The sequence below is a fragment of the Bos grunniens genome, chromosome 22 (genome assembly GCF_055505025.1).
Source record: "Bos grunniens cultivar Pamir isolate PY7600 chromosome 22, Bosgru_T2T1.0, whole genome shotgun sequence".
In the NCBI taxonomy this organism is placed as follows: Eukaryota; Metazoa; Chordata; class Mammalia; order Artiodactyla; family Bovidae; genus Bos; species Bos grunniens.
This window is the reverse complement of record NC_141186.1, coordinates 13,443,624-13,452,789: the sequence shown is the minus strand read 5'-3', so window position 1 is coordinate 13,452,789 and position 9,166 is coordinate 13,443,624. Positions and strand designations below refer to the sequence as shown.

General features: G+C 46.9%; 1 protein-coding gene across 1 annotated transcript; it reads right to left on the bottom strand.

Annotated features, from left to right (window-relative positions):
- Window positions 1-5,854: 5,854 nt before the first annotated feature.
- EIF1B (eukaryotic translation initiation factor 1B) lies at window positions 5,855-8,341 on the bottom strand. Its single transcript, XM_086366031.1, has 4 exons — window positions 8,032-8,341; window positions 6,946-7,109; window positions 6,629-6,730; window positions 5,855-6,262 (listed from the first exon to the last, which is right to left on the bottom strand). The coding sequence occupies exons 1-4, from the start codon at window positions 8,060-8,062 to the stop codon at window positions 6,218-6,220; spliced, it is 342 nt and encodes a 113-aa protein (XP_086222157.1). The 5' UTR covers window positions 8,063-8,341; the 3' UTR covers window positions 5,855-6,217.
- Window positions 8,342-9,166: the final 825 nt, after the last annotated feature.

Below are 9,166 nucleotides of genomic sequence, written 5' to 3'. Positions count from 1 at the left end.
ATAAACAGATGTCTCTGTTTACACTTGAATTAAATTCCTTCTATTAACACTGGGATAGATAATAGGTAAGGTGGCTTTATACATCCCCAGGGCAAGACTATGAAGGCATTTTCTTATCTCTCCCAGGTAAAAGCAAACCGAAATATATTTCTATGGATTGCAATGATAAAAGATTGTTGGCTAGATCAATTTCTGCATAACATTTGAGGGATGACAAATTAAATCTGTCAGCTGATGCTTTAGTGATGTCTGCAACTTAAAGCTTCTGTAATTTACAAGCCGTCAAGAGCGAACACAAGTGGCCACAAGGGGGTGGCAAAGGACTGCATACTTGCTCTTACCCTGACCCTAACCCATCTTCCTCTTTGAGTTCAGTTCAGAAGGCAATGGCACCCCACTCCAATACTCTTGCCTGGAAAATCCCATGGACGGAGGAGCCTGGTGGGCTGCAGTCCATGGGGTTGCTAGGAGTCAGACACGACTGAGCAAATTCACTTTCACTTTTCACTTTCATGCACTGGAGAAGGAAATGGCAGCCCACTCCAGTGTTCTTGCCTGGAGAATCCCAGGGACGGGGGAGCCTGGTGGGCTGCTGTCTATGGGGTCGCACAGAGTCGGACACGACTGAAGCGACTTAGCAGCAGCAGCAGCAGTTCAGTCACTCAGTCGTGTCCAACTCTGTGACCCTATGGACAGCAGCATGCCAGGCCTCCCTGTCCATCACCAACTCCCAGAGTTTACTGAAACTCATGTCCATCAGTGATGACATCCAACTATCTCATCCTCTGTTGTCCCCTTCTCCTCCCCTCTTCAATCTTTCCCAGCATCAGGGTCTTTCCCAGTTCTTTGCATCAGATGGCCAAAGTATTGGAGTTTCAGCTTCAGCATCAGTCCTTCCAGTGAATATTCAGGACTGATTTCCTTTAGGATGGACTAGTTTGATCTCCTTGTCCAAGGGACTCTCAAGTCTTCTCCAACACCACAGTTCAAAAGCATCAATTCGTCAGCACTCAGCTTTGTTTATAGTCCAACTCTCACATCCATACATGACTACTGGAAAAACCAAAGCTTTGACTAGACAGACCTTTGTTGGCAAAGTAATGTCTTTGCTTTTTAACATGCTAAGTTGGTCATAGCTTTTCTTCCAAGGAGCAAGTAATTTCATGGCTGCAATCACCATCTGCAGTGATTTTGGAGGTCCCCCAAAATAAAGTCTGTCACTGTTTCCACTGTCTCCTCATCTATTTGCCATGAAGTGATGGACCTGGATGCCATGATCTTAGTTTTCTGAATGTTGAGCTTTAAGCCAACTTTTTCACTCTCTTCTTTCACTTTCATCAAGAGGCTCTTTAGTTCCTCTTCACTTTCTGCCATAAGGGTGGCGTCATCTGCATATCTGAGGTTATTGATATTTCTCCTGTCAATCTTGATTCCAGCTTGTGCTTCATCCAGCCCAACGTTTCTCATGATGTACTCTGTATATAAGTCAAATAAGCAGGGTGACAGCATACAGCCTGATGGACTCCTTTCCCGATTTGGAACCAGTTGTGTTGCTCCATGTCCTTACTTATGTAAAATCATTCCCTTGGTACCCTATGGTGTTTCATTTCAACAACCTTAATCCATTGAGTAGGTTGCTGGTGGTTCTCATAGTTCTGAGTATCAGGTTAAGGTTTCCTGTATTTTTAACAAGTTAATAGCAATTAGGCACCTAGAGTAGACATTAGTGACCAAGGAGTAGATGGGCCTTTTCCCTACTTCCAGGGGTTATGTGTGTGTGCTCAGTCGCATTCAACTTGACTCTCTGCGACCCTATGGACTATAACCCGCCAGGCTCCTTGGTGCATGGGATTTCCCAGGCAAGAATACTGGAGTGGGTTGCCATTTCCTACTCCGGGGGAATCGACCCAGAATCCCTCAAGAGATTATACCATTCTCTAAATCCTTGGTGATGTTTTCCCCATGGAATCTGTCATGGGTGATGTGGATTAAAGTACTTTCTGATGTATTTCCACTCTCCAGACTGTATGTGGGTCCTTGCCCAGTAACTGAGGAGGTGGGCCTGGGGTCCTGATGATGGATGAAAGACGCATGGAGACAAACTTAGTGGTTAGCTAGCTTCCTTCTGGATCATCCTCTAGGCCCAGAGACCCTCCAGGCTAGAGCAGAGGACTGCAGCAGAAGCCCAGCTTGGAGGATCAAGATTACTTAGATTTCTAGTAGAGGAATTTAGCTTTGAGCTTTAGTCCCCTTTGTGCACTGCATGAATGGTGTTTATCTCTATGTAATTGTTTTTTGCATGAAAAGAAGTCTGCAGGTTGTTCACTGGTTTGAGATGAAAGCACCATGATTCAGATCCTGCCCTCAGTTCACTCACAGATCTACTGCTCCCCCTGCTAGATTCAAAATCAGGCTGATGAGCTACCAGGCCACCTCACACTGGCATTCTCACCGCCAATGCCCAGTTTAAATTCCCCTTTAAGTTCTCCATAAAGACCAGAGAGGGCTTCCCTGGTGGCTCAGTGGTAAAGAACCTGCCTGCCAATGCAGGAGATGCAGGAGACGTGGGTTTGACCCCTAGATCAGGAAGAGCCCCTGGAGAAAGAAATGACAATCCACTCCAGTATTTTCGCCTGGGAAATCCCATGGACAGAGGAGCCTGGCAGGCTACAGACCATGGGGTCACAAAAGAGTTGGATACGACTTAAGTGACTAAACAATAGACCAGAGAACCCCACAGGCCACCTGTCATCTGACACAACAGGCCTGGATTAGGAACATCCAGGGACAGTGTGAGTTCCCTCCTCTGCTGGCACTCGTGCCCCCATGAATGGTTTTCCAGGAGTGAAGAAATACAGCCATTCCTCCAGCTTAGGGCTTTTCTTTTTCCAAGCTTCCACTATCTAGATGAAAAGGGAGTTAAATGTCCACATAGCCATGTGAAAGGAGCCATCAGTACTGAAGGCACCCTTACATGTACTTACTCCTGCTTGGTTCACCAGCCAATTCACTTGGCCCCCACGATCCCAGACAAGCACAACGTTGCATGTCAAGCAAGGGTAGCTGGTTGCTGTCCGCTGCGAGTGAGACTTTTCTTTGGTTTTAGATATAGCAGGGCCTTGCCTGCTTCCTTTCCTTCCCACGCCCAATTCTGGCTTGATGTGGGGAAACCTCACAGGCTCACTGAACAAGTCTGTGTAGGCAATCTAATGAGCTTGATTCTGCCTAAGCCCTAACTGCCCATTCCTTTCGCTGGAGCCCAGCTGGTGACAGAAGGTACACAGACGGCTGTTACCATTCTGTACGTCTCAAGTTATTTTGGTTAACTGTATCTGATTGGGACTAGGACTGTTCCTTCCCTAAGATGAGAGCCACCCTCTCTCTAGGGTGGTTCAGAGAACAGCTCTTGAGTTCCTAAGCAGGAAGGGGGCACCCCCAACCCCCAGGTTTTCCTCTGCCTCCTGTGGGGCCAAGATCCAAGGGCAGAGGGCATTGTTGCTATAGCAGCAGTCTACTCAGGCTGTGCCTCAATCAACCAAAGGTCAATTTCCCATTGGCTTCACCAAAACCTCTACGGAGCATAGAGGTTCAGGGACAATCTACTAGTCCTCTACTCGATAGTTCAAAGTACAGATCACTAAAAATCTGCAGATCACAACCTTCCCACAGAGGCACAAGGAGATACCACTTGGCTCGCATTTTAGCTGCGTAGCTGCGTCTGTAGGACGTACTCTCCCACCTGTTCCACAATACCACCTCGTCACTTTTGCAGACAAGTGTTGCAGCCCTTAAAGCAGACAAGAACACTGAGCTTTGCTCCTAGGTATCTCTAAGGCTCCCTGTCAGCTTTCCCACTTGGGGGGACATTGACTTTGACTGGTTTCAGTAAAATTGTACAAACGTGTAGCTATTTTTATTGTATTACTCAAAGACAAGAAAGGTACACGATACTGTTCTTGCTCTAAGGATGAGGACTGCCCTATAGGTGACAAGTCCAAGCATGTATCTGGGGCTCACAGGCCGAAGGATCAGGCCAAGAGCTTATCTCTGGGAAAACAGTTTAACAAGCTTTCCCTTATCCGCCTATGTCCCTGTTCAATCAATCTCAACAGACAATTCTTTTCCCTGCACTACCTCGGATCTCCCTAGATGAAGCAACACTTCAGTGTGTTAATGTGTCTGCTGTATTGTTTTTTCTGTTTCCCCAGCACCTCTCAATGTGAGATGGGATGGTTACAAAATGTTACAGGTAGAAAAGTGAAGATTTCTCAAATCAGAAGATTTCTCCCATGTCTCTTGACCTTCCTGGTCAAACTGCTGTTTTTCGGGAATGAGCTTACCAAATTTGGCACCGTTTCCTGGTGTTCTCACTTCTCAATACTCCCAGTCTCTCTCGCTTAAGAGGTAGAATGGGGTGAGAAAGTCACAAAACCTATCAAGTATCCTCCAGAGGTAAACTGTGGGGGCTGATTTTATTTTCCAAAAGCAGTACCATCAAAACAGAAGCGAGAATTCAGCGGGAACAGAATGTAGTGACATTTTCCACATCATTATCCCACTGCATTTAGCTTAAAAGCACGTGTCCATCCAACAGTTCCCTCCTTATCTGAGATTTCACTTTTTGCAGTTTGTTACCTGTGGTCCAAAACAAAACTAGATGGTAAATTCTAGGGATAAACAATTCATAGGTTTACTACTGGGTACCATGAGACGGAATCTCAATCTGCTCCATCTGGGCAAGACCCGATTCATGCCTTTCTCGAGCATATCTACACAGTATATGCTATTTCCTGGGTTTGATACTACCTGCAGTTTCAGATGTCCACTCAGGCTCTTGGAATAGGTACTCCTTGGATACAGGGGTGACTACTGTAGATGCATTTTTCTGTCTTGGCTAAATGGTTTTAAGGACAGTTTGTCAAAGTGTTAGTTGCTTAGTCCTTCGAACTCTTTGCGACTCTCTGGACTGCCTGCCAGGCCGTCTGTCTGTGGAATTCTCCAGGCAAGAATACTGGAGTAGGTATCCATTCCCTTCTCCAGGGCATCTTCCCAACCCAGGGAGTGAACCCAGGTCTCCTGCCTTGCAGGCAGATTCTTTACCATCTGAGCCACAAAGGAAGCCTTGTATAACTAAGCAAATAACGATGGCTCAATAAAAAAGCAGAAGTCTGGAAATCAAAGAGGATAAGCAGCAGCAATCTCCTAAGAACCGTTAATTCTCTTATTTCTCACACTACTCCCAGTCCCCATGCACTATTACCTGTGGTTCTTACTTCTGGTGAAACAAATACAAACCAGGATTTAGTGAAAGAATATGACTTCTCTGGTTGGAAGCCCCTGGCTGGCACCCCAACTGTCACTTTCTAGCACTCCAGGGAAGTTAAGCCCAACCCCAAGCAATGTCTTTCTTCCATCTGTAGAACAGTAGTACCAGCCACCCACCCACCCACACTTGCAAGGCAGCACCTCTGACTAAATTTATGTCAGGAACCTACTTTGTCTGGCACTTAGAGACAGACTTATGTTGGCATCCCAATAATATAACCAATAAAAGAACCAAAAGAATTCTATGTGCTAATACTTAAGTTTAAACTATGTCATTTTCTTCTCAACAATTTAACAGTACTTTCTGATAAATTCTTGGTTTTGACTGAGTTTATGTTTTTTCTACTCTTATTTTTAAGTCAGTGAGTAAAGAACAAAAATTACATATAACAAAGGTTCTCCTCTAGCTTTAACAGCATCTGAAATTAATCAGAAAGAATAAACAAAATGAGAACGCCAGTTATGAAAGACAAACTATAGGTGTACATTACCTGCTTAGATTTGGGAGCCTAACTGATCACAAAAGCACTCATAGATATTTTTTTTTTATTGTTAAGCTGCAACATACATGGTTTAATACAACAACAAAAAAATTTAATCAAGTGAAAAGTAATAAACTGAACAATAAACAAATAAACACTCAAAACAAAATCTTTTCCATTGGAAACATGTTAAGATGAATACGGGGTTTCATTACCATCTTACTGCAATTTTCTTATGTGTTACTAGCCTACATACCCCATGTTTTCTGTAATCATGCAGGTGTGAATGGAAGTTTGAATGATTAAATAAATGAAAAGTCCATTTACTGCAGAGAATCATTTCACAAGGCAGCCAAACTAGGTCAGAGAACAAAATTATTCAAGAAATCCTCCACGTATTTAGGTTCATTTTAGAATCCATGAACCTTAAGCTGTTCCTCCTTGACAATGCCAACCTACAAAATAAAATTTAGCAGAATCACTACATATAAATTCATTCCTAAGAAAACAGAGCAGTCATTAAAAAGTATCACTGTTAACAGGTCAATGCAACACTATTATTTGTGGCATGAACTGTTAATAAAAATTCAACACACATTTGAATATCATGACATGCCGCAAAACATCCTCAGTGGACCCAGGAATAATCAGGTCATTCTAATGACAAAATAAACTGGTACTCCTGTCTTCAAAATAAGTACAATTAATGTGCTTCATCCACATGACTTCTTACTAAAGAGGATAAAGTTATAATTCATGTCACCCTTAAGTACAATGTCAGAAGCATCTCAAGGCTGTACATAAAGCACCCAATCACTCACCTCCAAGAGAAACTGGCAAATGTTTTTCCTTTGGTCACCTTGAAGCTGAATAACCTCTCCGTATTCCGGATGTTCAATCACAGTACCATTACAGGCAAATTTCTGAAGAAGTAGATTCAACATAACTGAATCAAATAACAATGATATTTTATTTTCACCCTAAGATTACCTAGATGTTAATTAAGAGTATGAACATAGTTTCCTTGGGTCAAATCATCTTCACCCACACTGACAGTCATGTAAGGTGTGGACCATAATCCTACTTAGAGGTGTGCTTCAATAACTACATTTTAATCTCTTCTTCCTAACACCTTTACCTTTTTGAAAGCTTTCACAAGTTTCTTTTTGTCATAATCATCCGCAATGCCCTGAACAGTAGTCAGTGTCTTCCTGCCGTTCCGTTGCTGGATTCTTATATGAATGTAATCCTCAGTCCCTGCCGGGAGTAAGTCGTCACCCTTAGTTGCATCAGCAAAGGGGTCTGCAAAGGGAATACAAAAAAATCCAAAGCAGGAAAATATCTTTCAGTTAGTAATTTCCAGATATATGGTTCGCTACAATCTAGACACTCAGCAAAGAAGGTTCTAGTGCCTCTGCTTTTTTTCTGCAGGTGGGGATGGAGGGGGGGGGCAGTCATAAGCTTAGGTTATTGATGAAACCGCTAAGGTACTCTCACAAAATGAGACTTTAAACAGGTATGCCCACCAATACCGGAAGAGAAAAACGCTTACACGTAGATAATATTATCGTTGAACGTAATCCTTAGATTTTAAGACCTTAATTTTATAGCCACTATAAAAAATGTGCGTCATCTCGATTACATTCTGATGACAACAGAAAGATTCACAGATAACCTCCTAATCATTTAACAGTAACTGCCTGGGAAAAAGATGCACGTATCTCAATACACAGTACTACACGTAAAGAACTGGACCACTACCCTATAACAGATCAGAGGCCTGATCCGCCGCATCTTCTACTAAATGCCCCGGAGAGCCGCTCACAGAACAGCCCCGACCGCTAATGGACGCCGATACCCCGGCCCGGGCCGGCGTCTCCCTGGCCAGCAGCAGGGCAGGTCTGGGGGCGGCACAGGGCCGCAGAGGCGGCAGGAGGCAGAAGCGAGGCGCAGGCCGGTCTGGGAGCGGGCAGGGGGCGGCACAGGGTCCGCGGCCGGGGCTCCGGGGGCCGTCTTCAGGGAGGGGGTCGCCAGGGGCCCAGTCGCCATCTTCTGGGCGCCGAGACAAAGCCCCACTCGGGGTGCGGGGAGGGCGACCGGGGGCCCTGCGAGGCAGGGGGCGGAAGAGCGGCCCCGCCGGGGGCTGGCAGCGGCGGCTGGACAGCCGAGAGGCGCGCGGAGGACGCGGTGGGCGGGAGGAGGCGGCGGGGCGACCCGCTCTTACCGAAAGATTGGAGGTTCTGGATAGTGGACATGCGATACTAGTGTGAGGCCGGTGTGGGGATAAAATTCCTGCGGGGCCCGCCCGGATCACCGTGTCAGGAGGCTGTAGTGGCGAAAAAACGGAAACAAATACGGAGACGCTTGGCCCCGGGGCTGGGATGCGGCTTGAGCGGCGGCGGCGGCGGCGGAAGCCGGGAGGAGGCAGGAAGAGGCGAAGGAGGAGGCGGAGGAAGAGGCGGCGGCAACGGATGCGAAGACGCGAAAGAAGAGGCGGCGCTGCGGCTTCTCCCACAAAATGGCCGACGGAGACTATTTAGCCGCGCCCGCCGCCCCTCCCACGTGACCCGCCCTCGCCAAGCACTCTGGGACTTGTAGTTTTCTCGAGGCAAGACAGTCCGGAAAGCCTGGAAAGGGTGGGCTTCCGGGACCTCAATTCCCAGCAGGGTGTGCGCCCCCCAGCACGGGGTGGCTTGGGCAGGGAAGGGTTTAGCGGGCCGCCGATCTGTCTGGCTAGAACCCTGGTTGTCTAGCCCTGTCCTTCCCGGTCTCTAGCACACTCTCCCTTGACTCGTCTTTTCTCGCCGTAGGGTGGCAGCCCGGAGGGGTCGGTGCTGGCGGGGTCAGGGGAGGGTAGGCGGATAATCTCCGTCAGTCACCCTCGAGGCCCTGGGTAATGTAAGTAAAATCGGGGTACAGGAGCAGAACAAGGCCCCAAGTCCCGGCTTTCGACTCGATGGACGCCCCTCATCATCTCCCTTCCCAATCTCCCGCCTCGTCCGGTTGCAGGAGCCCTGTTAGTTCCTACCAAGGGTCGAGGTGGGGGCCTCCTACCCAGGATTGTGCGGTCCTCCGAGTGTGTCTATCACGGTGGTTCTCAAACTCTAGCGTACATCTCCCCGAGGGCTTAAAATACAGACTGATGGACACCCCGGAGCTTCGGTTTTAGGACGTCTGGGGTGTGACCCGAGAATTTGCATATCTAACAAGCTGACAGGAGACGCTAATTCTACTGATCTGGAACCTCCGCTTCGAAACCACTGCCCAGCTTCACCAAAGGCCTGGCATCCAGTGGGAGTCACATATATTCCCCAAGTCGATCGAATGCACCAGAAAATCAACCTGTCAGCTTAACACAG

Excerpts from the sequence above, each read along its gene's own strand:
- EIF1B (XM_086366031.1), bottom strand. The coding sequence starts at position 8,062 with ATGTCCACTATCCAGAACCTCCAATCTTTCG. Across the intron at positions 6,731-6,945 it reads TTGTGAAAGCTTTCAAAAAG|AAATTTGCCTGTAATGGTAC; the intron begins GTAAAGGTGTTA and ends CTACTTCTTCAG. Across the intron at positions 6,263-6,628 it reads TTTGCCAGTTTCTCTTGGAG|GTTGGCATTGTCAAGGAGGA; the intron begins GTGAGTGATTGG and ends TTTATTTTGTAG.